The 24,818-nt window shown below is 36.9% G+C and overlaps 1 protein-coding gene across 16 annotated transcripts in view; it reads right to left on the bottom strand.

The window, feature by feature from the left end:
• Window positions 1-24,818, bottom strand: part of LOC117403175 (triadin-like) — a 131,685-nt gene that overhangs the window by 81,605 nt on the left and 25,262 nt on the right. For 12 of the 16 annotated variants that reach the window (XM_059024071.1, XM_059024072.1, XM_059024061.1 and 9 more), the window contains 7 exons: window positions 18,687-18,818; window positions 17,795-17,824; window positions 15,171-15,197; window positions 8,383-8,451; window positions 7,596-7,757; window positions 6,852-6,911; window positions 577-648 (listed from right to left, as the gene is read on the bottom strand). In XM_059024071.1, the coding sequence (XP_058880054.1) occupies window positions 577-648; window positions 6,852-6,911; window positions 7,596-7,757; window positions 8,383-8,451; window positions 15,171-15,197; window positions 17,795-17,824; window positions 18,687-18,818 (552 nt within the window). The remainder of the gene's footprint in view (window positions 1-576; window positions 649-6,851; window positions 6,912-7,595; window positions 7,758-8,382; window positions 8,452-15,170; window positions 15,198-17,794; window positions 17,825-18,686; window positions 18,819-24,818) is intronic. The other 4 variants (XM_059024074.1, XM_059024069.1, XM_059024075.1 and 1 more) reach the window with 4 other exon arrangements.

Raw genomic sequence — 24,818 nt, 5'->3', positions numbered from 1 at the left:
TTACACTGAATAGATTCACACACACTGCTAAATATTTTAATGATTTAAATAACAGCAGGATTTAGATCCCGCACCATTTACAGCAGCTCCACTGAATAGTTCTCATTGCTGTGTATTTTGTCTAAAGACACCAATGCTCTGAAGAGGTGTATTGTTCGAAGTGATAAAATATTGAACAGTATGCATTTGCAATAATGGGTAACACCCTGTATATGAATCCAATGCCATTACAACGTATTTAAATACATACATTGGTCATATATTCAACCATTTAAAAATACATCAATAAGTCATTAACACATTCCTATGCAAACTACATTACAATCTCCATTAACATATGGAAAACTACCCCTAAATTGGGTTTCACTTTTTCTTTCATATTACATGGCGGAGCAGTTGTCAATACATCCAAAAACCTACAAATGACCCTGGTTTTAACTCAGACTGATAGCAGTTATCTACAGAACACATTGTACAATATATATAAAACTGGGTGAGATACATTTTATATTTTTGTTAAAGTGTTAATAGTGTTTCGTTTAGTACTGTAGGGGAAAAAAAGAGTAAACAGCTTGCCTTCCACAGCAGGTGCTGCTCGCTTCTTTGGTGTGGAGCTTCCTTTAGGCAGGCCTGGAGCTGTTTCTACCCCTGCATTCAAAGAATGTGGTTAAAACACAGAATTCCCAAATATGACATGGAACAGGGTTATAATGTACTGTTTGTATAACAATGTCCTGTCCTGTAAAGCACGATGTTGCAAAGCTAATGTTCAAATGATAGCATACAGCTAATGTTCTAATGATAGCATACAGCACATTCATTTGTTATTTCAAAAACTAATGATGAAGATGGATTCATCTCTGTGCTACTAATAAAAAGGCAAGACGATTTAAATAAAATAGAATCCATGAATGTGACATCGAGTTTCAATCAGTGCCTCATTAATTAATGGAGTTTTGGTATGTTAATACTGTCGGGCCTAGATGTGTAGGTCTAATTCTTAACAATCCAAAGTCAATATTTGCATGTTATAAAATAATTCAATCTAAAAGGGTTAAATGATGACAGTAAAGTACATGGTTGGGATGATTCTGGAAATCTGAGACATCTCCTCCCTTCCCTTATCTATTTGTATAAAACCCTATCAGTATCGCTGGTTCCAACCAACATTGCCTGCAGTTATTTAAAGAACAGTTTTATGACATTGCAGCATATCTCCTGCGCAAATTCTTTAAATAACACAGAGCTGCGCACAGTGAGTTCAGAAATCCCTTATTAATACTAAGAGTTTATGTTATTACTGAATTTCTATCATTCCAAGCTGTCTGTAGAAGCACCAAACCCATAAAAAAATATCAACAAAAATCATGAATTGTATGGGAAGCTGCGGACTGACAAAGACGTTAACCACTTGACTGCCTTGATGGTGATGAAAGTCATCCAGTTTGAGCTACTCCCCTGATACCAGTAACTTACAGTGGGTCAAACACTGATATGCAGGTTCAGAGACCAATGCACAGTCTGTAATGTCAATGGAGCCAGGGTCCATTTGCAGAGCTGACATTAGTGTCTTTATTATTCAGCTGTTCATGAAAGTGCATTGTCCCGAATCTCTTTGAGCCGTTGTTATGCATACCTACCTATTATAACCTGTGCTCTGTTGTTTCTGCCATTATGGATCTGAGCATTGAGTATGTTACTAGGCAGAAATGACTGGTGAGTAATCGCTTGATTTTTACTTAGCTAAGTGATGATTTGGAACAGTTCCAGTATAATTTATAATTGTTGTGAGGATTTATTTTAGTTTTGAGAGCAAATCTGTCACTAAAGTGGAAGGTTGTCAAAGCCATTTACTTAAAATTGTCATGAATGCAATTTTTGTCTGAAAGGAAAAAGCTGCTATTACAATGCCAACATGTTTAAGAAACAACATAGGTCTACTCACAAGCCCCTACATTAAAAATCAGAGTTGTTTATTTTAGGTTTGGTTAATTCGTTCTGTGCATTTTTACTATCTGGAGAAAAAAATAATAATAATTCGAGTAAAAAGCTCTAAGAATCTAGCCCAAAATACTTTATTTTAAACGATTCATTTAACATCTGTAATTGTTAAAATATCACATCTTATTTTAAGATAATGATGTTTAAGATCATATTATGAATGCTAGCCTTATATTGCAAAACCCTGAAAATGTAATGTGTTATGTGTTATGTCACAAAGAGCCACTGCAGAAATTAAGACAAGGCTTCTATATACAGTAAGTTTATTATCCACAATTATATACAGTAGCATTAAGAATAAAGTTAGTAATACAATTAGATATTAGACAGGGGTGTCCAATCCCAGTCCTGGAGGGCCGTTCCACTCCAGGTTTAATAGGACTTCTTCCAGTTGCAAAGTGGAGAAAAGTGCATGGCCAACTTTTCACAGAAAACACAAAATGTGCTCAACTTTTTAGGTGCTACTACCCTACTCAATATGGTTGCAAGTGTTAGTAACTCCATTCAAAAACAAATCATCACACATGTGGACCTGGGAACAATACATCATGCAGCATGAACATGATTTGAACAGCATAGTCATGCTGTTAAGCACATTTTAACACCAATATAGAAATAAAAGAGTCTGGGGAGAAAAAAAAAACAAAACTGCATCAAATCATGTTCATGTAAAAATGTTATTGGGTGAAAACAAGTCAAGCAATAAGCAACACAATAAGCAACACATTGCAAAACAAACAGGACAAATACAAATAGTATAAGATTAAACAGTACAGTACATAGCAAAATGTACAAGATTAGCAGAACATTTAGGCACAAGTCATTGTAGGTATCTGGATTTACATCAGTTCAATTTGCATTTACTTTGCTTCTAAGATGTGAATACTTTTTATTACCAGCATCCGACGGAACTGATTTATTAGCAGGGAGTTTCAATGTTTATTACAAGGATGTGAATCATGCTTTATTAAGCTTTTCAGTATATTCAATCATAATTTAACCTTTTGATGAATTACATACGGTTTTATATACCACTAAAATGTCCCATGCTGTTGTTGACTCTATCAGCACTCCAGAGCAATTTCATGAATTGACTGTTTAATTATTCAAAATAGACTTCTAAAAACAGACTAAATACTTCATGAGTTAAAGCTTTTTAAATAGGCCCTCTGGCTCTCAATTTCATTATAAATGTTGGATTGGAGCAGAACTGACTACCTCATTGTTATTAGTTATGGTTTAGTTTTAATTGTAAATATGTTGTAATTATGTTTTAATTGATGTCCAAATGAAAGTGCTTCTATTGAGTTTTTCCAATTATAATTCAGAAATTCACTCAAAATTACATTGTCTTCAACAGCATCTCCTTTCCTTTCAATTGGTTTGCTCACTGTTATCAACAACAAAACATGGTCATAACATAATTTAAATGAAGAAGAGGCGGACATTCAAAACTATTACCACTAGTTTTTATTACAGCTTTTATTCTAAAAACAAATCTGAATGTCATCCTAATTAGTAAACAGATATTAAGCTCCATGTTCCAAAGAAGGACTTGTGCAGAGCATAAGAAATATAAAAAGGTAGGCCTAGCTAAACAGAAACAAACAAACACATCATTTTAAAAAGTAAACAATCAAGGGTTTTCCATGCGGGTCAATTTACACGTGAAATAGCGATGCGTGTGCACGTATGGGAGAATTACTTGTGTAAATCAGGTTTGTGGCCGAAAAAAACGCCAAAGAGAAGGATAGAGTAAATCTCATTTACTCGTGTAAATGATGAAACACACGGGAAAATCCACGCCCAGTTTCGCATGGAAACATGCATTTTATGTGTAAATGTTAATGAGCCATTATCCTTAACTATAAATATTGCAAGGGAGCATGTCAGTTGTTACTGTGGATTCCAAGACGACAGAAAGTAGTGGCTGAAGGGCGATTTTATGGTTAGCAGTGGTGTAGTTCACCTTAATGATAATGCGGGCAGGTTTTGTTATTATTGTTTTTTGCTGTGTCTGGACTGTCATGTTGTGTATCTCTTGTGGGTTTACAGTTCTGTATTAAACTACTTAGCATGAACTGTGTTATGCCCTTGTTGTAGTATTAAAGCAGCTGTTTGAGAATACCCTTGCTGTAAAAATTACGCTAAAGTTAAACACAAAGAGCAAGTGAGCTGCTTAAATGTAACTGAATTAATTCCTGTCCTTTTTTAATCCCAGCTATGTCCAAAGACAACGCGTGTCTGCCCTCCACATTAATAAATATAGCTGGTGAACTGGATGTCATGAGCCAGCTCGATTGCCCAAAACAGTGCAACAAACATCCAACAATTTGTTGATACCCTCAAAGAACAGACCAAATAAAACTGCAAAAGAATGTATTGATTGTGTTTTATTTGTTGGCATCATTAATATTTAACACAACAGTTAATCCAACACAATTTAAAAGAAAGGAGAGAATCTCTGACAGCACGAGCCTCCTCAGATTGCTGCTGTCCAGTTGAAACTGGTGGCTGAGGTAACCTTCACAGTTGCTTGTTTTTTGAGAGTTGCGGGTTGTAATTTGCCTAAACACCCACTCTAACATGGGTTGCACTTGTTTTAGGCTTGTTGTGAAAGGCAGTGCCGCTTTTTTTTCTCATGAGACTTGGCAACATTGGTAACCTTCCCCGTCTGTCTCATAGGCAGCCACTGATTCCTGAACACCTCATTTTGTTGTTGACAAGAGTTTGTGCAGATACAGCAGGCAGTGGCGATTTTGGGAACAAATTAATGCACTTCAGTCTGTTTCATCAGTATCTGCCACCTCCCTTTCAAGTGCCCACTACCCGTATTTGCCCAAGCATGGTGTTGAATACTTCCTCAGCAGCTGTCAACTGTCTGGACAGGTAGGGTTTCTAAGGCAGGGTAGTATGTGCAGCATCACCTGATCCCCTATATGCTGTATTGCCTGAATAAAAGGTATATATATATATATATATATATATATATATATATATATATATATATATATATATATATAAACGTCTCCGCCGGTTTTCAGCCATGGTCAGTTTCATTTTATACCTCCTAGTTTATTTTTAATTAATGAGTCGTAAGACAAATGAGTTGAAACAGTATTCACTACTAACAACATGACACCCCACTAATGACATCTGAAAAACAATTTGAGCAACAGCAGTAAAACACATTATTAACCAACCAGGCACAAGGTATTTTGCTTTATTACAGCAGTTTAGATTCACTCGTGTACCAGTTCTTTGCGCATGGAAACCACATTTTCACAAAATTTCACTAGTAATCTTCAAAAACAGCACGAGTACTTTATGCATAACTAATTTCCATATCAATCCCACCTTTCCCATTCATTTGCATAACATCAGGTGAAAAGCCCAGTTTACTCGAGTAAAATAAACGGAGTAAACGGAAACCCAAAAAAGCACTTTACACAAGACATTTTTCTTGTGTAAATGTCTCAAGTTAAAAAAAAAAACTTGCATGGAAACCCCATAAATAATGTCTCTAAAAAATCTGTATCAATCTCTTTTTTTAAATTTGCTGGTACCAAGTGTATGTATCTAGCATAATTTGTTGCAGTAATAACCTGAAATACGAAGCACAAAGTAAACGTACTTACCTGGGTGTTATTCAGTAACCGTTAAAGTGTGGTTTGTATTAATGCAAACATAACATTAAACTACTGAATTAGAAAATTATCTTTCTTTCTTATTCACTTACATAAACCCTGCTATTCTGTCCTGATTGTAAGGGAAATACTTATGACAAGCGTCAGTAATTGGACTGTAATTTAATAACTGGTGGCTCTCTACTCCAGTACCTGGCACATTGTCTGTAAACATTACATGTTTCTATTTCAACCTTAACACCATTTTTACTTTGAATAAGCACCAAAGACAGGTTTGAATTGAATATTTAGGTCCAGATTAAAACCCTCACCCAAGTACTGTCTGTCCACATACTGTAGAAATATATATATATATTTAATATATGTAACGTATATTTAATATATATATATATATATATATATATATATATATATATATATATATATATATATATATATGTAACAGCCATGAAAAGGCAACCTCTTATACAGTGTGAGCTCATCACGATACGACCCAATCCCATGATTTGATGGCCTTTTGTTAACAGGAAAGGCACTCGGTCGAGAAGCTTAGTGAGTTAAGGGATGTTGTTAAAAGTTATTTTGCTTAAAAAGCATTGTAACTCAGCCCAATGTTTTAATAATATAGAGGTACACAGTGGAGTTGTAAGGAATGAACTAAGTTAATTCTAAAAGAACCATAATACTGTATATAACGCTGCTCTGACATTCAAAGTTATAGGTGGAGGAGGGATGGAACAAAAGCAAAAAAAACGCAAGACTGTATATTGTTTACAAAGGGAACTGCAGAATTAATGGAATTAGTCATTGGAAACCATGGTAATAATCATGACGGGTTTCATTTACACACATGCACCCAGATACATTACACTGCATGAAGAATCAGCAGAGAAGAGTTATGCAACAAGATCCAAAAAGGAGTTTCAAAGACCAGGTAAGAAAGTGCATCTTTGGTGCTTCACCATTCGTTCATATGTTTAGGTATTATTCATTTTCATTAACATAAATCATCCAAAATGATGCCAAAAGCCAAGACCTATGGTATTAATGTTTAATATGATTGATATGAATAATGTATTTCAAATCCATCCGATTTCTAAGCTAGTATATTCAGAATTTTATATCAGCTTGAAGCGTTGTTAAGTATATGAGGAGAACAACTTCAAACAACTAGTATTAGACAGAAATACAAGACCAAAGTACCTGAAGAAACATCCTCATGTGTATACAAGTCAACCACATAGCGACAGAACTCAAACTGATCTAGCAGAGCAGAAGGGAAAAAGAGCAATGAAGAAAATTAATGGGAGATTAAAAACCTTCTCCTTCCTCACTGTAACTGAGAACAACTGCACAGAAATATATATATACTGTACATGATGTCATCCATGTTGTAGTTCCAGCTGAAGTATTAAAGACATGTTAGGCACAATGAATGGTTGTTACCACAAAATATAGAAATATAGAATATACTTTAGGTTTATTAGTGCCAACTTTTTGATTGCTTGGATTTGTTTCTTATCTTGTCAAGATGTTTTATCAGATAGCCCATATGGAGAATTGTTGTTTTAGAGGTTTATAATTCTCAATAATTAAAATGTCCACTGTGACATGCTATAACGGCACACTTGAAAGATCTGTCAGAGATGTTTCCCCTCCATAAGCAACAATGTTAACCCTTTGTCTGGGTATGTCCATTATATCACTTACAGCAGCTAACTTTACACACAACTAACTACACCCTTTAATGTATGAGGCACACATAGTACAGCACTGTGAGTACCAAGAACAGGTTCATTGACTGATGTAAATCAATCTGAACACAATTCTCCAGTCTCAAGATTCAGTTATGCTCTCTTTTTTCTCTTTTTTTATCATCATCTCTTAGTTTCTTTGTCACTACTTTCTGGGACTCAGTGTCTTCTGCGTCCTTCTTGCTTTTTTTACCTTTCGATTCTGTCTTTGAGGGTGTCTCCTCCTTCGACTTGGCTTTGGGCTTTGCTTTTTCCACTTCCTTGATTTCTTTCTTGGCTCTCTCTACTTTCTTTTCTGGTTTTGCTGCCTTCTTTGTCTTTTCCTCTGCCTTGGTGACTTTAACCTTTCTCGCCTCTAGAAATGGAAGCAAGCTTTTGTTAATGGGCTAAAGTTGCTTTAAATCACTGTCACAAAGAAAAGGCCTCACAATTGCAAATAAAAAAGCAAACAGAGAACAGGTTTGATACTTCAGACAAATTTTACACTCTCCCCAAAGATACCCATGATTTTTTTTCAAACTATAATGCTGAATAGCAATACCATACTCTCTCTATGCTAATGGTCCATCAACATTTTTTTTTTTTTTTTACCAAAAATAAGAGCCATGTCTTGTTCCAACCTCATATGTTTGTTATTCCAAGTGAACTTTCACATGCAGTACAGGTAGTCCAAAGCACAAGATGAGGCCATGACCTAATGCTTATTCTTTATATAAGAATGAAATTTAAATGTAATTTCCAAAAGAAGTTCCACTGTCCTCAGTGTCACTTTGAACATATATGCCTTATTTTGACCTTATTTACTGATTGTGGCCAAAAAACTGATGGTTAAAAATACAAATTGTTTACACTCTATACTACTACTGTATGTGTAATGACTAAGCTACTTATTAAAGAAATTAGGCCTATTTCAAGAGCTGTGAATACAGTTTGTGGTATCTAGCATCTGGTATTCTACTATACTGTCTAAAATGATATACCTTTTAGTGGTGCTTTCTTTACGTCCCTTGATTTTCTTTCATTTGTTTCTTTGGTGTTTTTATTCATTACTGTAAAATAGAAATGGCTTCAATTAGTAATCTGAGAACAGAAAAGGCAAGGTTATTTAAGTACTAAAAGTTAATGCTAACCTCTGTGTTTGTGTCAGTGAATCAATTATTTCTTGGAAACCTACTACCTATCTGGAGAAATATTTGTTCACGAGCAACTGTTTTTTAGTTTATATTTTTTTCTCTTAGCTTGAAAAATGTTCATTCTCCCCGCAGCCTCTTAAACTCCCTTGCAATTGCTGGGTTATATAAGTAATTTGATTATATGACTCTCCAAGGATTTTCGCAACCCAGGAATCACATCTGTAAGTTAAAACAATTCTTCATAAAAAAATAGCACCATGCTTTCTAACACCAAATACTTTTCAAACCAAGAAATTGATACACACATACAACTGAGACTTACCCATTTTGTATGGATCAATTCTACGCTATAAAAACTGATTATTGACAACATGGATACATCAGAAAATACATGTTTCAATTAAAAAAAAAAAAAACATTAGAAGGTCAACATTATTTGTAATTATTTAAACTGACGTTTAATATCTAATTAAAATCATGTTATCATCAACATCAGTGTCACCCAATTTTGAAGTCCTCCTCTAGTAATGTTTCATCTGCTATACATAATACTACTACTACTGAGAGACCACCTGGTGAATCTGCTCCTGGCTCTTGGTAAACTGGCCATTTACAAGACCAGGATGTGTAAGAAGCCATGTTCAGGGCCCTGTTATGGTCCCGGGTTAATTTGGAGCACACCAATGCAGAGTGGTGACATGATGGCCTTTGTCGACCAGTGGGCTCTAAATGGTGTGCTCTGCACGGTTTCTTTTGGTGCACTGTTACAATTAATTATTTAATTTACAGTTTGAAAAAAGATGTGTTAGTCACCATCATTGTTAGCACCTCCTTTTTGTTTAGAGGATGCTAATTTGAATTTTTCTCACCAGCTGTCACGCGACAGCTGGTGAAGGTACTTCATGGTGTCTATTTAAGATGTCTTACCTTGTGCTATACATGGGAATAGAAAATAATGGTTATTAGACTTTAATATTACCAGTGACTTCACAAGTTAAAACAGCACCTTGAAAATGATATTAAAAATCTAATTTTCTTTATCCTTTTAAAACTACAAGCTCTAATATTAACATTATTTCAAATCTTAATAAGGTCAAAGAAAACATAATATTCATCTATTATTTATTTCTAAATTAAAAACACATTTATAGTAATTAAAATTACCCTTAAATTACTCATTCAACACTAATTAAAACAGTATCAAATTAACCTGAAATCCAATTATTTAGGTAACCCATATAAAGTGTACGTTTAACAGTTCACCATTTCTATCTATAGTGCACATTATACAAATTGGCAAAATGTGCTCCAATAATACAAAGGTAATGCTAATTAAGGAATTAAAAACGCCCCAATAGCACTGTATCAAATAGTATATGCAATCATTTTATGGCATTTTTTCTTCTCTGGAATAGAGTATTCAATAATGTAGTTGCTTTTGTGAAAACCTGGTAGATTTATGCCACTAGGTAATTTTCTTCTGATTTAAAGCGGGAAAAGAATTTACAGTGAATGAATTACAGGCATATTATGAACAGTCTATTTCTATATCACCAGCTGTCCACTGCTATTGGGCTAAATATATGAAGATATGAGACTTACAATTTAATATCAACCAAATTTAATGCCCATTGTTCAGATTGATATAGACTTTTGCAGGGTGATAAATAGCTTTAATTTTTCAGTAATGACATCATCTCTTATTGGCTGGCTGAGATAGCAGATGTAATTTAATTGAAAGACCAAAGTGACAAAATCTCTTCAAGGATTATGATTTATCTTTATCATTATGACAGATTGTTAATATGTTTTACATATTAAGAAATATATGCTCAATAAACAACCTTGGCAACACAATGGAAGATAATCCTGTCCCCATGGCAACTATCATCCCTCTGTTTGTAAACGTAAACATTATTATTGGATTATTGTGAATCACTTTACTGTATCCTGAGGGTTTTCTTGTCACTTAATAATACCTGCATCTTCCTAGATCTTTAATATGCATATATTTTCAGATTGTGATGTGAAAAAAACTGCTTTATTAAGAGAACATTTCTTACAAATATGTAAAGTAGACAGTAAAAGATGATTATATATACACAGAGCTTAGGGATTGTCATTGCTTAGGACACTTGGGTCACTTCTGATGCCTTGTTTACGTCTGGGGGGACGTAGTGAATAGAGTTCTGACATAGTCCAGCCTCACAAACAAACAACAAGAACTGATACTGAAACCGACAAAATTATTGCCAAGTCCTGCCCCATCATTCTATCTTAAAAATATAGTTCCAACAGTCTGTTCAGGGGTTTGATATGCAATATATTACAATCACTGTAAAGTGTAGCTATTATTGCAGTTTTTAAGAATGTGTAAAACTTGTATTTCTATTGGTGGTGCTGATTTTAAATAAAATGCAGCAAAGATGAGGAGTTTTAAATTGTAGGTAGAGTTAGTGGATCTTTAGGTGTATTTATAGTTTGTCATTAACACTTGTAACGTTAACTTTAATAAATAAGTGTATGAAGTGCGTATGGATGCACTCCTAATCTTATTTTAACAATTATTTAGTAGTATTTCATATTTTGAAAGTGAATTGCTTTCTGAAAATGCTTAGAAAGAGCTTGTTTTCAATATTATGACATTTTAATAACACTATTCTTGTTAAATGCCAGGAAGGTCATACAGATTTCACTTTTCATAAATGTGCTTAATAGCGTCCTTGCAAACTATACTCCATGTGCGTGATACTTTCATTTCACTTTTTAACCAACATATCATGACTGGGGGACCTTAAGATTCAGTTTAGACAATATTTGAAAATATAATATAAACTGTTATACAAGATTAAATGTAATACATCAATATGTATTATAACTTTATAACCAGGCAGAAGAAAGTGACTTTGCATTCAGTAAAATATTCCATATTATTGTTTACTATAAAATGACAAGTAGCATTATATTGAAACTTATTAGTTCTGGGAAATATACAAATGTATTTGTTCTATATTACAACAATGAATATTTATAAAGTATGTTATATCTTGATGATCAAGTCTGCTCTTTTTGTATGACAGTTTGACAGACTGTATTAAATGTGTGAGGCTGATATTTCAGTGTTGGCTAACAACATAATTAAAACTGTAAAGTTTGTAATATTGTATGGTCCAGGGAGGCCACAAATACATTTGTCCATAAATTACAAATATTATTAAAAAAAAAAGAAACTGTACAAATGGCAAGCGGTTTTGTTGTGTTATGAAAGATAAACATTCCCCATCAAGTATATCAATAACATATTACAGGAATCAGTATTGTAGATCTGTATCATGTTTCACCACATTTGTGTGAGCAATTCTTACATAAGAATGGACTGTTGCATCTGCTGCATCTTGTCACAGGAGTTCATTAGTATATCATTTCATATTAAAAAGATGTGCAACTTGAGAAGCAGCTTTCCACACTAGCAACATATTCAGCAGCCGCTGCTTTAGTAATACGCCTTTTACATTTACTTCATATTGTGAATGTTAAGGACTCAGAAGTAAATAACTAAAATGTTTATATTTAGTCACCACCAACACACATAGTTCCACAAATTAGTAAAGCTGTCGGTTTTAATAATAAAAATGTCTACAATACACAGCCTTAGTTACTTTTTCTAGTATTTTAATAACTCATACTTGAAATTAGTACATTTTGAAAATATAAATACATATTAATAAAATATATAAAACTATTTAGATACTTTCCCAGCTATGTATATTTACTTGAGAACATCAAATGCTAAACTTCATGTACCTAATAACACTATGGTGTGTACTCAACAAATCATGTACAGTACACTGCAGTGGCTTTTAATGTACTGAAAAAATTAGGACACATTCTTAAACCATATTTTAATATCTAATTGGTATATTTACTGTAATTAGCTTCTCCAATTTCAAGTATGAGTTACCTTACTACTACCTTGAATTGCTACATTCATGGCATCTTTCTTACTTTTAGTAACAAAAGTTTTATCATTGCCTTCGTCATCATAATTGTCATCATCCTCCTCCTCCTTCTCTATAGTGGAAACCTTATCTGATTGCTTCTTGCTTTTATTGACTTTTTTTTGCTTTTGTTACTTTTGAGGACTACACATTTGTTATCTCCATCATCGTCTCCATCATCATCATCATCCTCGTCTCCATCATCATCATCATCCTCGTCTCCATCATCATCATCATCATCATCTCCATCATCATCATCATCATCATCGTCTCCATCATCATCATCATCATCAACACCGTCTCCATCATCATCATCATCATCATCATCATCATTGTCTCCATCATCGTCTCCATCATCATCATCATCAACACCGTCTCCATCATCATCATCATCATCATCATCATCGTCTCCATCATCATCATCATCATCATTGTCTCCATCATCGTCTCCATCATCATCATCATCATCATTGTCTCCATCATCGTCTCCATCATCATCATCATCATCATCATCATCATCATCCTTCTTCTGTTTAGTAGGAACCTTATCCGATTGTTTTTTGCTTTTAATGACTAGATTTTTTGCATTGTTCTTACTTTTGAGGACTGTTATCTCCATCATCGTCTCCATCTTTGTCATTATCATCATCACCTATTACTTCTTCAGAATCAGAAGGCTTGATTTTTAAAACTGACATTTAAATGGTGACTAATTATAAGTCCTCAAACTCTCAAATGAAATACAATGTATGGTATTACTGCTGTTGTTTATATCACATATTCTATTGATACATTTAATTATAAAAATTAAAGGGACCAAATTTGATTAATTTCTTGCAATTAACAGAGCAAAATTGAAGCAATTTTATTCAGATTTAATTATCAATACATGTGTTATTTAAATCCAAGTTAATACTAAGGGCAGGAAAATCTTGATTTCTGCAGTCTTTAATTTGCAAGCGCAGGCCCACTGTTGCAGCTACTTTTGAAAATAAGTCAGTGTTATTTCAAGAAGCACTTTTAAGGCTGGAATTGCATGGGATCTACTGAAAATGCACAAAGGGTTTGCTCCAGTAACCCTGTAGGAGGCAGCTCTCTCCAAAATGGGGAAAAAGAGAGAACAGCAAAACACAACATGAAAATGTTTTCAGAAAAGGGAAAATTGTGTACAATTGAAAAAGAATGCAGTACAACACTATGAAGGTTAAACAATAGTACTGGGAATTTAAATTAAATTTGATATTCAGGAAATGTACAGTCTAGGTTTCATGAATACTGAACTTACTGTAATTCAGAGCCTGGTTTGAGGCTGGGGGCGTTACAGCTATATATAGATTCATATTATCACTCATCTGAATTGGGGAAAAATCAGATGTTTGTTTTTATATTCAATTTTAAAAAGGAAACACTTCTGTATCTTAATTTAGCACCGGAAGATGTGGTTTAAACTGGATTTCTAAGGGTGTCTCCTGCAGTATCACACACATTCCAAGGATATATGCAGAGACCTTAGGAATTATTGCTGTCCACTGTCTTCACGAAGCATATGTTACTGTAGGTTTCTCATGCTTAAGTCGTTACTCAAATGGGAAAACAATAAAAGAAAACACACAAAAAAAAAAATATATATATAAAATTCAAAACACACCTCTCGGAGTAGACAACTAAACATATTTCAAAACAAAATCAAGACAAAAACTTCTTTCTAACCACAGAAGTCTAGATAACATTTCAGGAGATCCACAAAATATAATCTTGCTACCCAAATAAACAAATCAATAAAATTAACATTATTGGGTCCACCCAGTCAACAACATAGTGTAGATGCTACATCAACCCTAACTAAACTGCCAGATTTCCAAGTTATCCATTCAAATAACCGTTACTTATTTCTAATAGTTTTATAACTGAATACACAAAAATACTATTTAATGTTGAAATATGTTATCAATCTTCAAATAATAACTGCTGCCTGCCCCTTGCCCCAATGCAACAAACTCTACAATCCTTAAATTATTAGTTGAATTAAGGGTCTAGTTAAGTAATTGAGAGCTTAGTTGGAATTAGAATCAGAAGACACATAGGGACCCTAGGACCACGGTTGGCAACCACTTCAGTAAATCTAATATACTTTGTTACATTACTGTATAATTAAAATATACTATAATTTGTGCCCTCTAACAAAACACAACCAGGTTTTAAATCATATTTCTTTTATTTATCAGTGGTTTTCTTACAAATATTGTACTCTTGTGAACTTGCAAAAATGGTCAAAGCTAAATAATTAAGATTGAAATGCTAAATAAAAGTAAAGGGAAATAAACTATTTACAATTGCATGTTAACTTTGAAATGTACACAAAATTAAGTGTATAATATTCCTAATCTTTCTGATGTTATTGCGTTTGTAATCACAAAGCCGTACATATCTAAGCAATGAAGTGACAAGGCTGTATGTTGCATGAAACCTTTTGTATTATGGTTATTGTCACACATGATACTGCATAATGTATGTTATTCTTGTTTCTTTTTCCTAATAACCCTTTAAATATATAACAGATGCAGGAATTCTTAGCTAACATGTACAGTCGTATGATTCAACCTATTGTCTTAATATAGAATATAGAAAGTCACCAACCTTTCTGCTTAGATGGATGAGCTTCACCTAGGATTGAAAGAAAAAAAGAATGTATCATCATAACTACTATAGGGTAAAGCTAATGATTTGGGATGTATATTTAGCAAATAATATGTTATGGTTATTAATGACCTAGCTTCCATTCCCTGAATTAAATTTCCAAATACAACCAATTGTTTATAGCAAATACTGGTAGACTTCTACCAGTATTTGCTGTGTGGTCCAGTGGTTAAAGAAATTGGCTTGTAACCAGGAGGTCCGCGGTTCAAATCCAACCTCAGCCACTGACTCATTGTGTGACTCTGAGCAAGTCACTTAACCTCCTTGTGTTCTGTCTTTCGGGTGAGACGTAGTTGTAAGTGACAATGCAGCTGATGCATAGTTCACACACCCTAGTCTCTGTAAGTCGCCTTGGATAAAGGTGTCTGCTAAATAAATAAATATATGTGTTTGCCATTATATTCATTTGGAAGCCACCCATATGCCGAGCCAAACTATAATTTAGAGATATCTCAAATTGCTTTTTAAGTTATCTTGAAATATTTAGAGATATCTGTAAAACATTTCAATATATCGCAAATTTAATTACAGATATCTTTAATTGTGCCATTTTTGATATCTAAAATTCTTTTTAATATCTGTAAATCAATTAGAGATATCTAAAAATGAAATAAAGATATTTCAAATTGATTTACATATATCTTTAAATAATATGGAAACCATGTGGAGTTTGCTAGCATGGTACGCCAAACTGTCATTTAGAGATATCTTAATATTAGGGTTTTAAAGATATCTCTAAATCATGTAAAGATATCTTTACATAACTTTCTGTTCATTTAGATATATCTAAATCATTTACAGATATCTCAAAATGAACAGGAAGTCATTTCAAGACCTCCCTAAATGACTTCCTGTGAAAATGCTCAATGTTTTGTATGGAGAGATAGCTCTAAATGAACAGGAAGTTATTTAGAGATATCTCTAAATGATTTCGAGATATCTGAAAAGTATTTAAAGATATTTCAAAAACATTTTGAGATATCTTAAAATGATTTAAAGATATCTGAAAATGCATTTTAGATATCTTATTTAAAGCTCCATGTAAAGATATCTGGAAATCATTTTGAGATATCTCTAAATGTATTTAAGATATGTTACACTGATGAGTGATATCTTCAAATATTTAGAGATATCTGGAAATGAGTTAGAGATATCTTCAAATATTAAGAGATATCTATAAATTAATTTGAGATATCTATAAATGATAAAATGGCTTGCCATAATTATCGGTTATGCTTTTTAACAAATCAGCTCATTGAAGCAGCACAGAGCCATTCACGCAAGTGATTAGACAAATAAATAATACGCTTTCAAAAAAAAAGTTTAACACTAAATATCTATAGAAGACATCTGATTCTTTTATAGGGGTGGTGGTGTATATAGATACTCATTTAATCTTTAATGCGTCAGTGAATACAATTATTATTATTATTTATTTATTTAGCAGACGCCTTTATCCAAGGCGACTTGCAGAGACTAGGGTGTGTGAACTATGCATCAGCTGCAGAGTCACTTACAACTACGTCTGACCCGATAGACAGAGCACAAGGAGGTTAAGTGACTTGCTCAGGGTCACACAATGAGTCAGTGGCTGAGGTGGAATTTGAACCAGGGACCTCCTGGTTACAAGCCCTTTTCTTTAACCATGGGACCACACAGCCTCCTACCGTTATCCTCCTCCTCATCAGTGCCAAAATACCATCATCCTCCTCCTCATCAGTGCCATTATCATCATGCTTATCCATGATATCTTCATCTTCATCATCATCATCATTATCATTATAATTATCATTAACAGTGCCAGTGTTTTATAGAATGCAGAAATATGTATACTGGCCTTACAAAGAGGACATTGAACTTTATGTATACATGCCTCAGCATAAAACTGTGATAAACCCAATCAATACAGATATAGATGCCGCAAAGGGTTCTGTGTTACTTTGAGAAACTACTATACCTGAGCAGCAATTAAATTACAAGAGCCTGGAACAGAATGCAGTAATACTTTTCCATAATTATGAATGTCTGCAGAGACTAAGACATTATGGAAAACAAAGCTGAAAACCTAAGACAAAGACTGGCTCCCTTGAAGGATGATTTCAGCAAATTTAAACCTAAACTTGTCCTCATTTCATAGCTATCCGGTGCTCATATCCTGCACCAGAGTGAGCAACATGGTACCAAATAGAATAGAAAAGAAAATGGATTGCAGGAAACCACTGATGCATTTCTGATGTGATGAAATGTGACTTTTAATGCTACCATATCAACAGCATAACAGCTCCTTAGCTGGCATCTGAGTTGGTTTTAATATTGTCATGATCATTCCACTGGAGCTATAATTTCAAGTAACTCAAAAGGACAATCAGATCAGCGTAGATTGGTTAGTGAATATTGTAACACAGTCTAACTATGGCTGAACAACGGCACAACAAAGGTTCAACCAAGCATAATCAAAGAGCAGATTTTAAAGGCTAGAACTATGATTTAATTGACTCCAATTCTCCTTTAAATTTGCAACAGATATTTCTGCTTCAGCTACCCTACAGTGAAAAATAACAAACCTCTCCTCTTCAGTGGATGCTCGGTTTCACCTAAATTATAAGGAAAAACAAGTCAGTGTAAGTAAGTGCCATGCAAAACAGATTCATAAATATGCAGAAGAAATTAATAGAATACATAATACACATTTAGTGAATCACAGACAAAAAAGTCGCTTCCCATTCCCAGTACCACTTGAACCTAATTCTGCAGTCCCTGATCTCTCAGAACATGCAGACAGGAAGTCGTAGAGGGTGATCCTCAAAACTGGGGATTTAAGTTAACTCGGTCTGACCAGCATTTGTATAATTAATAAACATACATTGTTAGTACATTTCTGTTTTTGTACATCAAAATGTGCCATACCAAAATATGCATGCAAAAAGGATTCCTCACAAGCTAAAACAGTGGGTGTGAAGACAAAAGATTGGATAAGAAAAACAAGTTAGTACGTAGAATGTTTGAAAAATAAGCATTCTGGAGTAACACTGTAGAGGCTCTTTACTCTACTATACATATTTTAGATCCTGAAAAAAAGTAATATAAATAAACACATACAAGTGATTTAAATATGTAATTTTAACCTTAATTATTCTATCATAATCGCCATTTCAAAATACCATTTATGTTAATAACTCCACTCTATGGGTAACCTGTCACCAGATTGGATTGAAAGCAACAGATTCTGATGTGCAGGTATCTTTAAACTAAGAACCCACAACACTAATGTGCATCAACTATGCAAATGTGCTGTGATGATCTGCCACACATTTTAAAGCTTACATTTGTAACCAAGCATCACTTAAATCTCTGTGAATGCATTACAGCCCTGTTTGAGTGTGTTACAGCATTAAAAGCAAGGGCATGACCAATAAAAATTGTTAGCTATTAAACAGTGGTGCGATCTTTGAATACCTTCGTCATCATCATCGTCAGGCGTTATCATGTCAGACAGTAACGACATGGCACCGTGAATCCAGTTAGTGGACACTTCCACCACTTCGTCTATGACTTTCATTGGGTCAGAGCCGAGCTTAGTTATACCTCCTGAGTACAGGATTAAAAGAGAGCAGTACAGTAAGGATGAATAGGGTTTACATATACCATTTTCCAAGAGCTACTGCAAAGTCAGAAATGAGGAAAATTCAGCTCAATTAGGTTAACATTAATGTAATCCCATGTTAATGGGTATCTTGCTGTAGGCCTAAGAATGAAGTTGCAGTAATGTCTGCACTAGAGACTAATTAGGCTTTAAAAAAATGCAACTGCAGCCACTAGAAGCATCAGGTTCCAAATTAAGTTTAAACAATTTAAACATCTGTTAGTTATTTGTACCTCACCTCAAATTAAAAAATAGAGTAGTTTATACAAAATAATAATTTATCGTTTTTAAATCAAATCATAAGGATTGGTTTAGGCTGCATTATTTGGTGGATATATTTAAAAGCAATGTCAAGTGTTGATAGGGATGTACTCCTATTATTTAAGTGTCTATGATTAAAACACGTCATAAATAATAACAGGAAGATATGTACGAATATCATATGCAATGTATGCTTGCCTACTGTACTAGTTTATTAGAGTATTGTCTGAAAAAGTCTCAGATCTGGTCTGTACTGTATATGTGTCCACTACTTGGAAACATCACCATAAGTTCATCTTGGTAACTATCTCTAAACAGCTTACTGTTTTTTGCTCCTTGTACAACCCTGAGAAGACAGTTACCTGCATTATGCAGTATAGTTGAGAATGCAAGTGTGTGAAATGCTTCACTGATCTTGACGTGATACATGACTTCCCACCACTCTGGCTGCAGTGTTATTAGGACAAATGCCAAAAGCAAAACATAACTGATCTGTAAACAAAGATATATGGAAGTACAAATAAAATGCTGGATATACAGTACAGTCCCATTCCTCTCATAAAAAAAAATACATTTATTATGACCCACAAATCCAATTATCTGTTAGTATCAATATTCTTTAACGAAACAAGATATGCACAAACCAAAAAGTACTAGTCGTGCTTTGTAACCTTTTGTAGTCACTGTACTTTATTACGTAGAATTTGATATAAAATCAGTATTGCAATGTTCTCTGTTGTGCTGAAACGCCATACGACAAGAATGAGTTCTAGACGCAGGTTAATTTCGGGTGGCCTGTTAAAATCATACTTTTGTTTCCACATACTTGTGTGTAACTTGCATTTTAAGAATGAAGATTTTGGATCTGGCTGTAAAATACTGAAGTCTGTGATAATTTGGAATGCATTTGTAATGTTGCTACAGTTCAAAAAAAAAAAAAAAAGGCTGTGCTCCACGCCGCTGTAAGCTGCGCACTGCAACGGTTGTGTGACTGTCCAGACTAGACACCCGGCCCAGTAACCTTAGTGCTTATGCCCCTGGTGCCCAGTGCCTTCTGTGTCCTCAATACCCTCAATGCCTCGGTGCTTGACGCTCGGCGCCGTTGATGCCCTTGGTGCCTTGGTGCTTCGATGCGCATGGTGCCACTGAGCCTCGGTGCCATCGGTGCTTAGACTCTCTCTGCATCAGTGCCTTTGGCACCCTCGGTGCTCCAGAGCCTCGGTACTTCGCCGCCCTCTGTGCTTGGACACTCCCTGCATCAGTGCTCCAGAGCCTCAGTACTTCGCCACCCTCTGTGCCTGGACACTCCCCGCATCGGTGATCCAGAGCCTCGACGCCTCAGTGCTTCGGGGCATAGGTGCTCCCTGCAGTAGGAAGGCCAAGGATATCTCGGACCTGAAGAGCCAGATGGCCCAGGTCCTCGAGTACTTAGTCAGGCTCTTCCCCATGCTGCCCCAGCTCTGCCTTTGGCACCTGTCCCGGTACCAAGCCCACCTTCACTGGCGGTCGCGGACGTCTCGGACCGAGACAAGGTGATTAGCGAGGAGGACCAGGACGCGATCTTGATCGCTGCTTCCTGGGATGGGGACTCTTTAGAGCAGCAGGAGACAGAGGTTCAGGAAGTGATCCAGGAGATGGGCCCCAGCTCTGATGTGGCCTCAGAGACTGGTGTTACCCCTCCATCAAGCTCGGTTTGAGCGCTCATGGAGCGAGCCTCCAATTTCCTTCAGGTTCCCTGGAAGGCAGGGCCAGAATAACCATAGTGGCCCTGGTGCAAGGCCCTCAGACCCACCCCTTCTCACAACAATAGCTACAAGACTCTTGGGTGCTCACCATTGTACAAACCAGTTACGTGCGTGACCTCCTCCTTTTCGAGGGATCACAGTTTCATCCGTGAGCGACCCTCTGCAGGTCTTGGCCCTCAGGCAAGAAGTAAGAACATTACTTCTCAAGCAAGCCATCCGCCTCGTAGAACACACCTCTCAAGAAGAGTTCTACTCGAGATACTTTCTGGTGCCAAAAAAGGATGGGGGCCTTCGCCCTATCCTAGACCTGAGACACCTCAACGGATTCTTGAGGGAGAGGAGGTTTCACGATGGTCACTGTGACAGTCTGGCTCGCTGTGGTGACGTCACGGACCAGGAAGTAGAAACCAAAACAATGGATGGGCGGGTGAAGCTGAGTGCAGTAGCACTCAGCGTATTTATTAACAAAGAAAATAAAAGATTTAAACAAAACAACAAAACACAAAACAAAAGGGCACGAGGGCCAAACGAATAAACAAACAAACAAACAAGTAAGTGTCGTGCTGGATAATCCAGCACGTTTTAGCAATTGTTTTTTAAATGTTGCTCGCTCTCTCCGCTCCCCGTACTCTCCTCTGTACACCCAACCTCGAGTGCAGAGAGCTGCAGGTTTATATACTCTGGCCGAGGGATTAACTAGTTGTTAATTATCTTATTACCCCTCGGCCAGAGTCTGCACGCGTTTGGTAAGGATGCATGACTGTCAGCTAGTTAAATAATCAGTAGCTGATCAGCCATGCATCCTCACGGGGTTTTTAAATATAATAATAAAAGACGCGGCGCTTTTACCCGCGCCGCAAACAAAAATACAAATAATAATACATAGGGGCGGGACACTCCGCCACAGTCACACATCGCCACATCCTCCAGTCAGTCTGGCCGGGCAACTGGTTTACCACTGTGGACTTAAAGGACACGTATTTTCACATCCCTATCCGTCCAGCGCACAGGGAATACCTCTGCTTTGCCTTTCAGGGAAGCATCTTCGAATTTTCCATGCTGCCATTCGGCCTTTCCTTAGCCCCCCGCACGTACTCAAAGTGTGTGGATGCCATCCTAGCCCCTTTGCGGCTGCAGGGGATCAGGGTGTTGAATTACCTAGACGACTGGTTGATCTGCTCCCAGTCACAGGAAGGAGCAGTGGCCCACATGGCGATTGTGACAGAGCATCCGGCAAGACTGGGGCTTACCCTCAACAAGGCCAAAAGCCAATTAATACCAGTGCAAAGTATGGTTTATCTGGGTCTCTGGCTGCATTCCCTTACAATGCAAGCCTACCTGTCGGACGACAGAGTGGCCGCCATTCACAACTATCTAGCCCTGTTTCAACAGGGATCCACAGTACAATTGCTGTTGTGTCAGAAACTATTTGGTCTGATGGTTGCAGCTTCTTCAGCCATCCAACTGGGATTACTCCACATGCGCCTGATCTAAGTGTGGCTCAAAGCCTTCCGGCTACACCCCAAACGCGACAGACACCGTCGACTGACCGTGTCTCGCGTATGCTGGGAAGCCCTGTGCTGGTGGAGGCAAACCTCTCACCTACACAAAGGTGTAAGGATGGGAGTGATCCACAGCCATCAGGTGGTGATGACAGACGCATCCAACTCAGGCTGGGGTGCGGTCTGGGCAGGCAGAGGAGCCCGCGAACCCTGGTCGGGCCGCTGGGCATCCCTGCACATAAATGCGCTAGAGCTCAGAGCGGTCCACCTAGTGTTTCAACAGTACCTCCCTGTGCTTGGAGAGAAGAGGCAACAGTTCTCCTGGTGGCCCCCAGGAGAATCTGGTTTGCAAATCTTTGCCAGCTGCTGCAAGGCCAGCCCTGGGAGATCCCGCTGCGCATGGATCTCCTCAGTCAGGAGCGAGGCACTTTCTGGCACCCAGATCCGGACAGACTCCAACTGTGGGTCTGGCCCCTGAACAGGATTGTGTCCGCCTTAGGGCTCTCAGACACGGTCGTCAGTATACTGCAGAATGCTAGGGCCTCCTCCACAAGGGCACTGTATGCCTACAAGTGGAGGTATTTTCAAAAATGGTGTATGACCAGAGGTCATGATCCCATCTATTGCCCTATAGCAACTATTTTACAGTTTCTGCAAGATCTGCTGGAGGCGGGCAGGTCCCCCTCTACACTGAAAGTGTACCTAGCAGCTATATCTGCATGCAATGTCCCCAATGACTCAGTTTCCTCGGGCGCTCATATTCTGGCAACCCGTTTTCTAAAGGGTGCTCAGTGGCTACGTCCTCCTAGGATGGACGTCCTCCCCGAGTGGAGTCTAGATGTGGTATTGGAGGCTGTCACTAAGGCCCAGTTTGAGCCTATACATTCCATAGAGTTGAAATATCTCTATATAAAGACAGCCTTTTTGTTAGCCATCACCTCCACTAAGCGGGTTAGTGAGCTACAGGCTCTGTCAGTGCACAGTTCCTGTATGCGTATTTGGGATGATGGAAATAGGGTGTTGTTACTCACAAACCCCGCTTTTCTCTCAAGGTGGTTACGGCTTTCCATTTGAATCAATCAGTGGAACTAGAGGCTTTCCATCCCGCTGCTTTTTGTTCGGAGGAGGATCGGAGATTGAATTTCCTCTGCCCGGTTTGGGCATTGAGATGTTATGTGGATAGAATGAGAGCACTGTCAGTCTAAACAGCTCTTCGTCTGTCATGGTGAAAGGACCCTGGGTCAAGCCCTCTCAAAGCAGCAACTGTCTCATTGGATTGTGGACACAGTTTTGACTGCATATACTAATGCCGGCCTACCCCCACTGGGAGGGTGGACGCGCACTCTACCAGAGGAGTGGCTACGTTATGGGCCTACTTTAGAGGTGCCTCATTGACTGATATCTGTACTGGTTCCCTGAAAGAGAAGATGACCAACAAAACTTGTGAGGTTGCATCATTCGCGTTCGCGGGTTCCATGCAAAAGAGAATGTGATCTCTGCGGAGTGACTACTTAATCCCTCGGTAGGCAGGACCGAGGACGTCACTCCCCGGAGGGGTCTATCAGCAACTCTGACATAAAATGCTCAGTAAATGCCTGACCTGTGGCAGGCATATCTCAAAAGTATTTTTGTTTGTCATCTTCTCTTTCAGGGGACCGGGGTTACATCTGTAACCTATTGTCCTGAGTTTTGAAAATCTGGTCATCCTAATCTTAATAGCCATTTTTTTATGTTGATAAGTGAAGAACGAAATCCTGATTTTTTAATACACTGTAGTAAAGGAAAGGCATACTGTAAATTTCAGATTTTTCAAACAATATTTAAATAGGTAAAAAAGGGATTGAAATTGTACAGCCATGTTTACAAATTCTACTTGTTTGCCTTTTAATGTGTATGTTCATTAGTTTATTATGCCTCTTCCAATGGTCTACATCATAATAAAAACTTAGAAAGTAACCGCTACTACAAAGAATGTAATGCACCACGTGATTCCTTGTCTTTAGGGCTCTCGGCTTCCTTTAGTGCTTTGCCAAAACCAGCCTGATGTGCTCCTATTAGGACAATAAATGTTGAAGGAAACTGGTTGTGAAAATGGAAGTGGAAGTGGAAGAGTGACCCCCCCCCTGCTCGACAGCATGCACAATTACTACAAAAGCTCCCGCTAAATTAGTTTGCTGCTTGTGTCAGTAATTATGGTAAAATGAATTAAAATGAATACAAAAAAGCTGCAAGCTTATTAAAAACTGCTCATTGGCATATGTGGCGGAGTGTCCCGCCCCTATTTATTATTATTTGTATTATTGTTTGCGGTGCGGATAACAGCGCCGCGTATTTCTTATTATTTATAATTTAAAACCTGTGAGGATGCATGACTGATCAGCTATTGATTATTTAACTAGCTGACAGTCATGCATCCTTACCAAACGCGTGCAGACTG

This window comes from Acipenser ruthenus, chromosome 5, assembly GCF_902713425.1.
Source record: "Acipenser ruthenus chromosome 5, fAciRut3.2 maternal haplotype, whole genome shotgun sequence".
In the NCBI taxonomy this organism is placed as follows: domain Eukaryota; kingdom Metazoa; phylum Chordata; class Actinopteri; order Acipenseriformes; family Acipenseridae; genus Acipenser; species Acipenser ruthenus.
Note: the sequence above shows the minus strand (reverse complement) of the source record. Positions and strands in the feature narration are given on the sequence as shown.